Source organism: Phycodurus eques, chromosome 16 (genome assembly GCF_024500275.1).
Source record: "Phycodurus eques isolate BA_2022a chromosome 16, UOR_Pequ_1.1, whole genome shotgun sequence".
Lineage (NCBI taxonomy): Eukaryota > Metazoa > Chordata > Actinopteri > Syngnathiformes > Syngnathidae > Phycodurus > Phycodurus eques.
Window position 1 is genome coordinate 17,795,226 of NC_084540.1, and position 14,569 is coordinate 17,809,794.

The following is a 14,569-nucleotide window of genomic DNA, read 5'->3' on the forward strand; positions in this document are numbered from 1 at the left end:
TATAAAAACAAAGCACATTGCACTTACTGTTCCATAGGAAAGTTTTTTTTTTTTTGTCTTTTTTTTTTTTAAACATGATTATTGTTGTCGCTCGAGCGGTGTGTGTGTGTGTGGTACCGTTTCCTGTTCCTCGGCTCTCTTCTGTACATTATGAGTGAGGGTGGACTTTGAGTAGAGTGCGTATGAAAGGTCATTCTGGTTTTTTTTTGGTGGACTGCAATACATTGGACGTCTCCAATCTCAGCCTCCCTAACAACGTACTCGGTATTCGGGCGCTAATGCCCGACTGAAAATAGCTGTTTTTCTCGTGTTAAGCAACAGCAGTGAGATCGACGAATGCTCAATTAAGTATTTGAAGCGGTGCTGTGATTTTTATGGATAAAATCAGTTTTAAAATGTCGGGGGAGGTATACTGTATCCAATGCTTCCCTTTATCGAGAGGTGATATGATTCATGGTTTGTTTCTGATATGCATTTTTAGCAGTCGGTGTTTGGGTGAAATGTGTTCAAATGGGATTTGCTCACTGCTGTGATGTTTCAACATAATATTGGAGCTTGGTTGGTTTTAGGATCCACAAATGATATGTGCGGCGGAGATGTTCAAAAGTAAGAACTGAAATTGCGGAGAGGGTCTTAAAGACGCCATAAATAACAGATTTGTACAGCAATTAATGCGGGTGGGGGGGTTGGGTGATATATTAAAGTTTCACTGACTTGCAAAGCAAACTCTTTGGCAAAAAAAAAAAAAATCAACTCATCTAAGCACTGGTGCTCAGTGTTTACCACAAGGCCGCATATTGTCATTTCGAATCTACGCATCTTTTTTTTTTTTTTTTTGCGTTGCAAGCAGCTATTCAGTTTGTCAGCTGAGCAATGAGATGGTCTCACCGCAACCCCTTTTTTTTCATCTGGGATTTACAAGTTAAAGAGCCAACACGAAGCAACACTGTACACGAGTTCAGCACAAGAGTGTCTGAGCACTCAGAAGTATAGATGCGTGTGTCATACAACTAACAGTTCAGCTTGACCTATTTTTTTACGTCAGATTCTGTTCTGTTTTTCGGAACTGTCAAGTTTGTCTCCAAAACGTTAGTCACGGTCGAGCAGTTTAAGTTGGTGTGTGCGATACAGTGTTCCTGTGCCCGTTCCCTAGATCCCCACCCGTACACCGCATGCTCTCACCCCCCCCCCCCCCCCCACCCACCCCTCGCGCTGCAAACATCAGAGGGTTTAAAATAAAGACATGCGATGTCCCAATTTTTTTTCCCCAAGTTTAAGAATCTGTAAAAATTCAGCACAAGGTCTTGTTCCTTTGTATGTATAAAAATAGATTTATCTCTAATGTAATCCTTTCAAAGAGATCGTCCTCTTTGGCTAACACAGCGTCATTTAGAAAAGCAAAAAGCAAACATGTCTTGAATATAGTTGACCCTATTTAATCTGTGATCGTGTGCAGATATCGAAAGACATTATCCCCTCCCCATTGTAGAGCTCTCGTCTACTGTGCGACAGACACTTCAGGTAAAACGGGTGGGCTTTAATGTTCCATCAAGGGTGCCGTAAACATATTCCACGGCACTGGGTTAGAGATATTTTGAGAAGCAATGAAATGAAATTCCATCCTCTGTTTTAGACAGAAGCCCAAATCTGATTTCTGTTTTTCCGGCTTGATGTTGCTCAGTTTTCTTTTGCAAGGGCGGGAGTTCAGCGGCTTCAAGAATCCCGCCGAGTTGTTTGATAGGAGGTTTAGAAATAAAAGCGAGAAGCATCGGTCAAAGCTTCAGGGATGACTTAATCTTTTATGTCGAGGGATAGTCTTTAACAATGCTTGCAGTCAATGTTTGGTCCTTTTATTTGGAGCTTCGGTTCTCAGTGACTGTTTTAACAGAGTAGACTAAACTTTAGGATGTCAGCAAATAACGGTTCTCAATCTCTCAAGGTTTTGCAAGCGTGTTATATCTATGCAGACCTGCCAAGTCATTGGTCAAACCTGTCAAGTCATTGGTCAATCCCAATCTTAATTTTTCTGTTGTAACTTTACTATTACTTTATTAGCCTGATCACATGGGCTGTCTCAGGTTTTGGTAGCGTTGCAGCAAGAACCATTGTGTCACGATATGTGGTTTAGGTTCTTTTTTCCCCCCCAATGTTTTGGTCGCTTGAAGCATCTCATGCCAAATTATGCACAGATGCAGTTGAAGCGATGTGAAAAAGCTTTTTTGTTGAGCTGACAATCAATCACAAGCCCATCAGAGAGATCCTAATGTATCCACTTGCTACTTAGCTTTGACTTGACAGTCTGCTTCTGTTTCATCCACTCTGAGGATCGATTAGGAATCATTTTGCTCTCGTGGACTTGTGTTAGGTATACTAGCTCGGTGTTTGGAGTGACAGTGGGGAGGATTTGTGAATGCCCTCAGACTAATTTTTAATTCCAGTTCCCGGATTCACAAGCTCACTTAAAAGGCAGTGGGTCGGCGCAAACAAGCTCGCATAGGGGAAGAGAAACTGCCTTTACACTCGGCACCGCCTAAAGCAGGTCAGGAAACAGTAGTCAACGTTTTTAGAAAATGCTTACATATTCGGCTATTATTACCACCTTATATATTGAATATATAGTTATATTTTTGATAGACGTATATAAGAGAACACTGTCTTAATTTCATTTTCTTTGATCTTAAAAAAGTCACTGATTCAAAATGCCCAAGTGTAAAAAAAGTGACTACATCCTCTCAGATGTGATTGGGTAAAAGTTTTGGGTAAATTGCACATATTCGTTAAAAATTTTGATCGCTATTCTTTTTTTCTTTTGTTCATCAGTCGCCATCATTTGCCTGAATTCAATCAAAGCACTCAGTACACATTCTTTGTCACATTCGTTAGACTGTCTCCTAAATAGATAGCTCTTAACCCCTAACCCAACAAACCAGCTACGTACCCCTTCTAATTCAATCCAGGCAAAGGCAGGGAAGGTCTAGCATGTTGTGGAAAGAGAACAGAAAAACTCCACTAGTGTGTTTGTTTGAAACTCTGACCTGTGGATGCTTGCCTATGGATAGGTTTGGTCATGTGTGTCGATATGTGTTTGCACGTGTGTCTGTGTGTGTTTTGCGATTATATATTGTGGATTTGTGTGCGAAAGCGTCAGAGAGAGACTCAGTCCAGGCCCATATATAAAGTGATGGCACAGGGGGCTCAGGTAGCCCCCTGTGCAGGTCAAAGGTGTGGCGCCAGCGGCCCATCTCTCAGGCCTTGTGCTGCTTGCTGGTCTTGAAGGAAACCTGCAGCACGCGGTCGCCCAGGCGGTAGCCGTTGAGGCTCGCGATGGCCATTGCCGCCTCGTCGTAGTTGGTCATGGTGACAAAACCGAAGCCCTTACATTTGTTGGTGGTAAAGTCACGGATGACCTTGACATTGGTGACGGCGCCGAATGGTCCGAAGAGCTGCCACAGGACGCTCTCGTCCGCCTCGGGCGACAAGTTGTACACGAAAATGCACCAGCCGGCTCCAGTGGGACCTGTGAGGTTGACGCCGGCGAGGCTGGTCATGCTGTCGATGGTGATTGGTGAGAATCTGGGGAAGAGAGTGGGAGAACTACCATGGGTGTCATTCTGAAGTTCCACACAACATTCACTGCTCTACACTATCTTTAGTTGCCATGTGTCTACGTTTGTAGTTGGACAAGGAGTCACAGGACCCCCATCCCCATGTTATCCAGTAGTGGATATGCACCGCAGTGGCTCCAAACTACCTGCTTTTTTTTTTTTTTTTTTTTTAACAAAATGACAGTGTGTGCCCCGAGACAAAGAGACCCACACAGTGTGCTTATTGTCTCTGCTGGCCAAAAAGCCTTCTGTAAGAATCGAACACATGAATCACAATGTTCAACTGAAACCACAGTGTTGAACGAAACACAGAAACCTAGAGAGGGATGAAAAGCAAATTAAGAGTCAAATCATACAAAAACTGGAGCAAACAGACGCAAAAAACGGAATCTGGAATGTCCATGCTGGTGAAAAAAGGGGACATTAAAGCAACTGAAAGGGCAATGTTAGTTTGTAAATAAAGACGTAAATTATTCCGATCGATTAAAATAAAACCAAACAAAAATAAAGGTTAAACAAAGCCATGCCAGAATACCCTGCTGTGATGGGGCTACTTGATTGCCGTTACAGGCTGTTGTCTAATTTCCAAGTCAGCAGATGGTATTCCGGGCACTTTGTTTGAGTGTTCATTTTAGCATGGATGCTTTTGAAAATACACCTTTTGGCATTTACCTCTTGACTCCGTAGCTGGCGTTTAGTAAATTGTCGAGTCTGCAACGCAAGAGGGAGAGTGAAGGGATGGAGAAGTTAGTTAGGAGATCTACAAGGCAGGGCTGGCCTTTCAGTCTACGTGTACGGAGCTCGCTGCATGCCAGCTGGCCTCCAGAGGGCATCCTTCATTGCAATGTCTCGCCAAACCATCCTACCATATTCACTGGGCTCTGACAATTTTGTTGGATTTCCCCAAATGGATTCCATTGCAGAGATTTAAAGCATACCTTGTATCCTTGTTCCTTTAACAATCCAATAATTAGAAACAACAATGTACTGTTAGGACAGAAAGCCAATCTTAGACCACTTCTTTGACTCCCTTTAAGACTCATACTAAATATGAAGAAATATTCTGTCGTGAAAGCAGTCAGCATGTATGGCAGTGATTATGAAAGTTGTGTTTTTATGGTAAAAATCTTGTCTCTTACATGGGTTTTGAGCTGTTATTTGGATCTGGTCCCTTTCCGAGAGAAGGGATCACGCTGCAGTTTAAAAGAAAGTCAGAGAAAAAGATTTTTTTAAGGATATGAACACTTGAATTTCTCGACCACACAATTCCCTTAATGTAAGGAAAATTGTGATTAGGACACGGTCTGGACCACAAACGTGTTTGGGTTGTGCCACTTGATAGTATTTGCTAAAGAATGAATAGTAGTGTAGTCGAGAGTTGGTAGTGGTCTAATACTTGTAGAGACTGTTGAGTCATTAATGATATTCCATTTCAGAGTAGAACTATGACATTTTGACACAGCTCACATTGTTCTAGAATAATGAGTTGTGTTTGCTTAAGTGGACTCTACCAATTTAGCATTGTCAGACTCGTAGAGTCGCAGGTGGCTTCATTAAACCTGTTCACAGACCCACCACTTCTTTCAGGGACAACCCTGTAAGGTTTTCATTCGGTTAACTTCCCTTTAAAAGTAGCACGATACAGACAAATGATGTCCAACTTGGCCTGAAAACGTCTTTTTCCGTCTTGATTAGTGATGGTCCCGTGGGTGATGTGAGGATGTTCAGGTTTCAGTACCTGAAACGCTGCGTCTGGTGGTGCAGGGGCCCCGTGTAGCGTCGGGCAGCGGTCTGATACAGCTGAGTCAGCAAGGCCTGGCCCGTCTTCTGGCTGGGGTTGTTGGCAAACTTGACAGTGATGGGCTCGGCAGCGCCCAGAGGCTTCTGTCCGTTCAGGCCCTTGATGGCCTCCTCCGCTTCGTTTCGTTTGTCAAACCGGATGAAGCCCACTCCCCGTGATATGCCTGCTCCGAATAAGAAAACACGCCAATGTCACTACCTTGGCATCCAGGATCGGTGCCTGTGGAACAACTGTGACAAAAGCTAGATAGAGTTCATTTGTGCTAATGTGAAATAAGGCTATACCTGTAACTTGGTCCACTAAAATGCGAGATGTGATGATGCGACCGTATTGGGAGAAGAGCTGTTCCATGTCCTTCTGGCTCATGGTCTTGGGTAGTCCACTGACGTAAAGGTTTGCGTCACGGATAGAAGCCGAGCTTGGCCGAGCATATGAGACCTAGAAATAAAGCAATCGTCAAGAAATCAGGCAATAAAGACTTGTTTTTTTCTGAATCAAAGCACTGAATTAGTGTCTGTCCCTTTGTCTCTTTATGAACAAAAGACGCAATGACGCACTGTGACGATCACAGGCAATTTAATCAGTCGGCTACCTCTCGTCCACAGCAAGCCCATGAGTCGACTGCTTAAATACTCCAAAAGAGAACAACAATAAGCCTTAAGTGTTGTGATACTAGATTATTTCACTGGTGCATCTGTCGTTCTATCCCTAACACTTTGCATCCCTTCTGTTGGGTCGGCTCTCATTACGTTTCAGAGAAACATCTGATTGTAAAACAAAACAAAACAATATGTTCTTGTGTGCAAGCACGACTGAGAGATAGCCCAGCTCAGCACGTCGTCGTGCTTGTCGTGAGTCTTGTGTTTGAGACAGAGTGCGTGTTGTCTGAGATAGGCTGAGCTGCCTCTTCTCCTTTGTCTCTATCCTCTGGGAGGAACAACCCCACTGGCAAACAGGCTAAAATGCATCGCAAGACTCGCAGGATCCTTGACAGCCCTTCAACACACGGCTCACGCTCGTTACGCTACGTTACGGTTCCAAACCCCCCCCCCCCCCCCCCCCCCCCCACACACACACACACATATGATTAGCTGTTAGGTCTGCAAACGTTTTATATCCTTCTTCAAATCAAACAGCTCGAATGATATCTTTAGCAATGAATACAGGTGTTCACCAAACACTGTCTATTGTGCGCTATGTGTAAGCAGGAGGGTTGTGCGGCTCGATGATTAGGGTGTTCTGGACAAGCCGGGTGGGGTGGGGGCGCGACACTAGGGCAGCAGAGGCTGCCCTATAATTAACCCTCTCCCTGCCTCTCCCACAATACAGATGGTGCCTGAGGCCCATATGGCCTCTAATCCTGTCAGCTCGAAACCCCCTACCCCACTACTGCTGCCCCCATGTTACAAGGACTTGCCCCCCCTCCCCATCTCTATTCATGTCTCATGCAAAATCTGAGCAAGGAACATGGAGAATCTAGAGTTCCAAGAACCATTACATTAGCAAGGGACACAAACTGTAAAAACGAAATAATTTGGTGACTATTGAAGCACTGGCTAGTTGGTATAGAAAGTATCATCTTTAGACACTAAAGATAGAATTCTACAATTATATTGGTTGTCTTATGTTTACTTTTTCCTTGCAGCTGCAGTCGTAGGTCAGACTGAATGCTTCATTCGCAGGCAGCTGGTGGACAATCACCTGCTTTGCTCAGCAGGAGATTTGATTTCTTCTAGTGCTGCACTTTGTCCCAATAATCTTTGAACTCAACTCGGAGGGGGCGGATGACAGGATGGTAGCAATTAACAACGTGCTGCCTCTTTCCCCTCATTTGATTTGGGGACAAAAAAGACCCCTAATTAGCCCCGATTGGAGGCAGATGGGGGTAACCTGGCCTGACCCCTCCTGCGCCACAGCAAGGCTTCCTAATTACGTTTCCATCACAATAACCTCGGCATGCTTTCTGACCTCCACTGGCTCCCTTTTCATCCCTTTCTCCCACTTCTTTGTTCTTGTCGCCACTACCTTCTGCCTCCTCCCGCCTCCTCCCCTCCCTGCTATGTCTTTCGTCACCTCCCCCATGACCCCTTGACGAAGATCTGCACTTCCTCTCTTTTTGACTCGTGAGGATTTTTCATTTTATTTAAACAAATGCGCCTTTGTAGTGGTCCACTCACCTTGATTGTTTTAGTCTGTAGTTTGAGACCATTTAGTGTGTTGATGGCCTTGTCCGCGTCATTTGGATCCACGTAGTTGACAAAGCCGTACCCCAAACTCTGACCTGTGGAAATGTTTTCGTTTTAGCGATTCCAAATGTCAGAAATAATCCGGTGCGCGAAGAAAGAACGACTACCTGTTATCTTGTCCCTGACCAGTTTACAGGACTCAATCTCCCCGATGCTACCAAACAAGCTCTTGAACTCCTCCTGCGTCATGTTCTGGGGCAGGTAGTTGACAATCAGGTTGGTTTTGCTGTCGTCCGTGGCGCCATTGGTGCTGATGACTGGGCCGTTGGGCAGACTGGTTCCGCTCGGACCGTTGGACACCTGGGTTTCCATGGTGCTGATTATCTGCTGAGAGAGACTGTGGCGTCAGATTGGCTGACATTTTGTGTGGTGTACAAATGCTGATGGTAACCATACAGATAAGCACACCCACAAAAAGAGGAATCCCTCTTTGTCCTTGTCACAGGGAAAGGTCAGGAATCAGCATTGCTAAAATGGAGATGGATGCTCAGGCTGATTTAATATACAGCTCCCCCTTCCCTTCCCTCCCTCCTCTTCCTGCTCCCTGCCTCTGGTCCTGCAGATGTCACAGACCCTTTTTCCATTCTCAACCCCTCCCCCTGCTCACTTTTAGGGTCAAACACCATTACACCATGACAAAGGGATGGACGGTGGTGATAGCGCATGGGGAAATGACACCTGGGGCGGCTCACAAGCAAGATTTGGAGCTTTATAGCTAACGCCTTGTTTCAATGAAGAATATATATATATTTTGCACCCGTACTTGCAGGTGGAGTAAGAGTGCATGTCGGTACTTTGTTTGTGTCTGTGCGTTGGGTTGCTTAATTTGTTCCACGGGGGATTCTCAAATAACAGCTGTGTGGTCAGAAACGAAACTTCCTGCTCCACTTTCCCTCATATTCTTTCCCCTTCCTTCTCTCTGCCTGTCTTTGTCTTGTTATTTCCCAGTGAAAAAAAGCCTGCTGCAAACGCAACATTGTCACATTTCCTGTGGCGCACGCTTGTTTTGTATATAAATATAAAAAAGACAATCCTCCGAGTCTCTTGGCGCCTTAAATTGCAACCTGACAACATCAGCCCAAATTCTACCTGGAATATTCTCACAGTGTATTAAATATGAGCTCATTTTGACACTATTTCAGATGACTGTTGGCCTTCGTGGCATGCATGTTCCCTTATAACACATAACCATCTTTATTTGAATTCCTGAAGGATTGTTAAATAATGAAAAAAAAAAAAAAATTTAAAACGATTTAGATTTAAGACCTATATACTAATCCTATGCGTGGTGATCCTCAGCTGGAGAGTTTTCTGGACACGCCTTCCATTGTGTCTCAGCACATACATCAAGTGTGTGCCATGTTCTCACATCTCCTCCAGCATCTATGAATAGCTTGGTCTAACCTGCCTCTTCCCCTCATCGCTGCAACCTGCAGTCTTCCTCCCAGCCTCACCTCCCCTTCAGGTTGCCCGGGCAACCGCCCCTCAAAGACTGCATTGTGTCTAATGGCTACCTCTCGTGGCTTTTTCTTACTCCAAGCTTGCGTCCGCTTCTATTACAGTAAATCCACGCCCAGTAAAACGTTGTCTCCTCTGGGTATACCGATGTTACACTGCAAGCACAGACAAGCAAGACAAACAGAAGACGAAAGCGAAATCGGTATACGCAGGGACGGTTTTGCCGTCCTACAAATACAAATACTTAACAGCAATCTTGCACGTCGAGACGTTGATGAGAAATGCGCTTCGATTTGCTGCAGTTCAAGCCCCCCTTTTGCATTGCTATGTGATGTGACGTGGCCTACTAGCAGGAATATGAGCAACTGCGTGTGTCCCAAATATGACAAAAGCATTTTAAGTGGGGTGGGGATAGAACATATTCGGGCAGTGAAAAGAGTAAAATTATATAATTCACATAAGTGTGAGGAGCTGCCCTCGGAGATTAGCAGTTGCAGCCGGCACCGCGGATTAAGATTTCTATCTAGAGGATGCTTTACTCCTTTAATAAGCCTTTTGGGGGATTATTTCATCTGTGAAGAATCAGAAATCAGATGATGGTGAGTTTGCTTTGCAGCAACACCCTCGTGTCAGGCTTATAATTACATGAATAATCACTAATAAGAATATAAATGTTCCCTTTAGTGCTACCGGGAAGTCTGTTTAGATTTGGCCCTGCTTTTTTTTTTTCTGTCATCCATCATAACATATCCCCTGTTTGCTAACTAAGAAAAAAAGCTTAAAAATGATCACTTATAAACCCTCTTTTAAGATTTTGAATGAATTCAATTTGTTATGCTAGTGCTGTGTGGGCCCCCACCACCGCCGCACTCCCCCTCTCATCTCCCCACCCCCCCCTTCTATTTTGGGGTTCAGTGAGATCTCCCTTAATATTTAATCTACTGCATCAGCATCGCCTACACATGCTCCCAGACTCGCACGCAAACACGAGGCCAGCCTCCTCTTGCACACCCAGCCAGACTCGCACGCAAACACAAGAGTCCTCCTCCTCCTGCCTCGCTCGCTGCCAAGCTCACACGCGGCCTACACTCGGAGATCACCCAAAAAATAATAATAATAATAACAAACAAAAAAGTGAGGTGCTGCATGACTACACCTAAAAGCAGACTTGTTTTTCCTCTCTGCCTTTCTCCTTTCCTTTGAGTAGCATGTAAACAGGCCTGCCAATTCACTTCTGCTCTAAATGCAGCGCAGCACTGCAGGCTATGTGATGTACACTGGAAGTCATCACACGTTATGCGCACTGTGAGAATCACTAGAAACTAAATGAAAGTGAGATGTGAAGCGAAGGAAAAGCGTGTAGCGACCATCAGGAATAATCTGTTTTTGTTTTTGTTTTGTTTTTTAAACCCTCGACTAAATCAAAAGTGACACTAAATCCAAAAAGTACACTGTACTTGCTTGACATTTTTGATGTTGCATTTTCATGGCTTTGTATTTGTTAGAGCGACTTTTCAAAAATAAATCAAGAAATAAATAGCTGACCAAATAGTGCACTAGAAGTAACAAATGTACTGAAAACAACATTTAGTTTGCATTTACTCTAGTACCATTTCTTTTAAAGAAATAGCATATTATTTTGGGTAGATACATATCCACAGCTGCAACATTTTTAAAAAATAGACCTTTAAATTACTTTTAAAGCGCAAGACTGACCTTGAAAAGGGTGTGTGTGACACCTGCAATGATAACAAGCCACTTCCTTGTTCTATAAATGCACTTATATCAAACATACCTCTTTTGTCAACTCAAACGCATGCTCGGTTGAAGTGTAAATGAGCCGTCTAAATAACACAGATTACGGGATTATCCCAAACAAAGGGCATTAGGCACACTCTCCGAATTTTAAGGGATTATCATGGCAGCTGTGAAAAAAAAAAAAAAGTCACAGCTCATGTCAGACGCCGTGGATCTTTTTCATTCTTAAAAAAAAAAAAAAAATGTTTAAACAAAAGTAAAAATAAAAGATAGCAGTCGAGTGCTGCTTTCACAAAACGGCAGCTCACTGAAATACGATCAATCTGAGCGCTATCCAGCGTGCTGAAAAAAAAGGGAGTGGCCATTTGACATCTTCATCTCCTGCACTGTCCTTTCATTAAATATGAAAAAGTACATTTCTCATTTGTCTGTCTGTCCAGTATAACCTTGAACCCCCCCCAGCACCCCCCACCCCCACCCCCACCCCCCGCGCCCCTTGGCTCCACGTGCCCCCATCCCTCCCGGCGAGCTCTGCAGGCATTCACCCAGCGAGCAGCAGTCTTTTTGCTGAATAAACGTATTGACAGGCCCAAACAAAAGAGCCACCCGTTCCTCCTCTTCTCCCTCTTGCAGAGGCCGCGGCAGCGCTATGAATATTAATGCCAACAGTGGCGCTTTGTGCGTGTGCGCGGTGGCCAGGCGGGGGGCTGCGGGACAATGACTCTTACAGTCAAGTCTTAAATAAAATAAAATGAAAATAAAAATCGTATATGTTTCGAATAATATTTTTTGTTTGTTTTGTTAAAAAGTCAAGGCGGCATGAGACGTGTAAGCAGCAAAATGTGAACCTTGAGCCTCCTTCATGGCTTTTGTCTGATAATTTTACAATAATACAATCAGCAGCAGCTCACCTCTTACATAACATTAATTACGTTTCATGTCCATGCCTCCTCACTAGGAAAAGAAAAAACTAAATTAGAATTAACAGGGCTTTTAAATCATCAGGCAATATCTATACGTTTTTGAAATGCAATAGCCGTTGAAACTGGTTTAGTGCCACGGTGGCCTCGGCTCGTCCTTGTCCTTGAATTGTGTAAGAGCCTCGGGAAGGTTGTCTGACTCAACGCTTTTTTAGTCGCTTTGGCACTGCGGTAGCGACGTTGGAGGAGGGCTGCGGCCCGTGTGTGTGCGTGCATTGGGGGTGCGGGAGAAGGAGGGAGGGGCCGGGGGGCGGGGGGGTATAGTAGGGTAAAGGGTGGGGGGGAGTATAGACCGTCTGTCCGTGTGTGATAGGTGATGAGATAAAAGAAATGGGAATAATTGTTACAAAATGCTCCAATTATAATTACATGTCCTCCAGTTAAAATTATTTTCTACCTGAATTGGTATTATTTAACACTATAATTCAACATAATTTAAAAAATAATATTTAAAAAAACCTGCCCTGGCACTTGTATCCTTGAATCGAGAATTCATTGAATTGAAGTCTTGAGTGGACGGTGCAATGTGGACGTTGGGCCACGCTGGGCTTCTAGGCCCGGGTGTCCAGCCTGAGACACGCCCAAAAAAAACGGACCACAGGCCACGGCACCGAGCCAATTCCTTCCATTTTTTTTTTTTTTTTTTTTTTACTACCAAGCATGGCCGCCGTGTGTTGTATTTTTTTTTTAGAAGTAAAATGGAGACCGCTTAACTCTCTTTGCTCACTCGCACGCTAGCGTCGTAAATGTGGAATTATTCCTTTTGAGAAAAGCAAAGGCAAAGGATGTCTAACATCTCTCCTCCCCCAACATGGACTGACTCGACCTTTTTTTTTTCTTTTCTCCTTTTCTTTCCTTTCTTCCCTTGCTGGATGGAGCAGCCTCCGAGGTGTCGTGTTTTGTCTCCGGCATCCTTGTGATGCACGCGCCAGGCCAAGAAAACCAACTTTCCGCCCTTCCCCTTGCCTCTCCTCCCAAAAGAACGGATTTCTCCCTTGTGCGGAATTCCATATTGCCGTTAATCGAGGCGATACGGAGAGAGCGGAAGCTATAATGGAAAAATAAAGACGAATAAGGAGCCCTTGTCATAAAACGCTAAAATGTATGCAAAAATTACAGCACAAACATTTCCTAATACGTCCCCGCTTTCCCCTTATCGCCTTAAAGCTATGTTTACACGAACGGCGGCGAGATGGCCGCATCACATGTGTACGCACTAACACAAAGGGGCCCGAGCAACACAACATGCAGTCCCAGCATCCCCCTGCAGCCGACATAGAGGAAACAAGAGAGGCAGAAGGCATACGTACAGTAACCATTCTTGACGCGCAACGGCAAGGAAATCTAGGTCCCTCTTTTCTGCGGAAGCTCGGCGGCGGTCGTTCGGTGCTCTGCTCGCACGGCCCCCCTCTGGAGTTCCAAAAATGAAAAAAAAAAAAAAAAAAAAAGGATAAAAAAAATACAAACTGGGGCCTGACGGGGGTGGGGGGGGGCGTCTCAGCTTATGGAGGTTGTTATGTGGTCCTCTATAGGATGAAAAGAAGAAGGAGAAGGGGTTTTCTCTGCAGGATGGCGGAGGTGGAAGAGAGGAGCGTTCTCTCCGATGGTGGAGGGCGGTAATAAAAATATTGTAGAGCGGAGAAGCAGTGATCCTCGGCAGGGTGTGTCCAAGGATGGGAGGAGGAGGAGGAGGGTGAGGAGGAGGAGGAGGGGGCCTTCTGGTTTGGAGTGTTTTTTTTGTTTTGTTTTGTTTTTTTCGTGTGCGTTCGATTCCCTGCTCGCCTCGCAGTCTCCTTCTGCGCCTCTGCTGCAATGTTCTTCTTTTATGTGCGTTCCTGGCTGGCGGAGCCGGCCGCTGATTGGCTAATTGTGCAGGGAGGGTACTACGCGACAACCATTGCGATGCGCTCCTCGCCCATTATCCCCTTCAGGAGCGAGATCACCGCAAGCACCCAACCACCGCCACCCACCCACCGCCGCCACACTACAACTCCCCCCATCCTCGCTCGCTTCCCTCTCTGCCCTTCCATCACTTCACTGCCTGCTTCTCAATGCCCTTCCTTTCTTCCTGGCCCCCACCCCTACCTCTTCACACACACACACACATATAGAACTGAGTGAATAGGACTCCACCTGCACTGACGGAACAGATGGGTGCAGCACTTGTCCCTTCCCACCCCCCCCCCCCAATCCCTTCGCATCCTCCCTTTTAAACCTCACTCCTCAGGCTTTGGAAATACACTTTTTGACAAAAAGGAAAACGCATGGCAAGGCCGTGGAAAATGTCTCCCATGTGTGAATGCTAGCTAAAAACAAAGCATGAAGAAGTTGCGATGTACGAGACAGATGGTGAGCCATCGGGGGGAGGGGGGCTCAGGTGCAGACGTGGGAATAACAAGTTAGAACCCCAGATCACATCTACTTAAATGTGTTCAACCTCCAAAACTGGGATGAGACGACTCTTGGCCAAAATGTGGCCGGCGGTGATTGCGTGTTTACTTAACGGCGTCCCGCCGCGGCCCTTCCCGAGGAATTCTGGTCGCAGGTCCGCCCACCTCTCAAGGCGGTCCCGGCTGAGTGTTCAGTGAGACAGGCTGTTTGGGCTCATCTATAATGCAGGCCCCTGCCCCGAGACATCATGTGTGACAAATGACCTATTTCTGTGCAGACCCCCATAGGGCTGTGACCTGGGGGAGTGGGGAGGGGGCGGCTACCACTGGG

The 14,569-nt window shown here is 45.4% G+C and overlaps 1 protein-coding gene across 15 annotated transcripts; it reads right to left on the reverse strand.

The window, feature by feature from the left end:
- Positions 1 to 1,205: 1,205 nt before the first annotated feature.
- elavl3 (ELAV like neuron-specific RNA binding protein 3) lies at positions 1,206 to 13,289 on the reverse strand. Of its 15 annotated transcripts, none has more exons than XM_061701376.1 (8): positions 13,159 to 13,289; positions 7,760 to 7,979; positions 7,584 to 7,687; positions 5,691 to 5,844; positions 5,344 to 5,569; positions 4,745 to 4,798; positions 4,278 to 4,316; positions 1,206 to 3,594 (listed from the first exon to the last, which is right to left on the reverse strand). In XM_061701376.1, the coding sequence occupies exons 1-8, from the start codon at positions 13,165 to 13,167 to the stop codon at positions 3,246 to 3,248; spliced, it is 1,155 nt and encodes a 384-aa protein (XP_061557360.1). In that variant the 5' UTR covers positions 13,168 to 13,289; the 3' UTR covers positions 1,206 to 3,245. The 15 variants fall into 15 exon arrangements, with proteins under 15 accessions (XP_061557360.1, XP_061557361.1, XP_061557358.1 ...); XM_061701377.1 differs by having other exon boundaries at positions 1,206 to 3,573; positions 5,344 to 5,572; XM_061701374.1 differs by having other exon boundaries at positions 5,344 to 5,572.
- Positions 13,290 to 14,569: the final 1,280 nt, after the last annotated feature.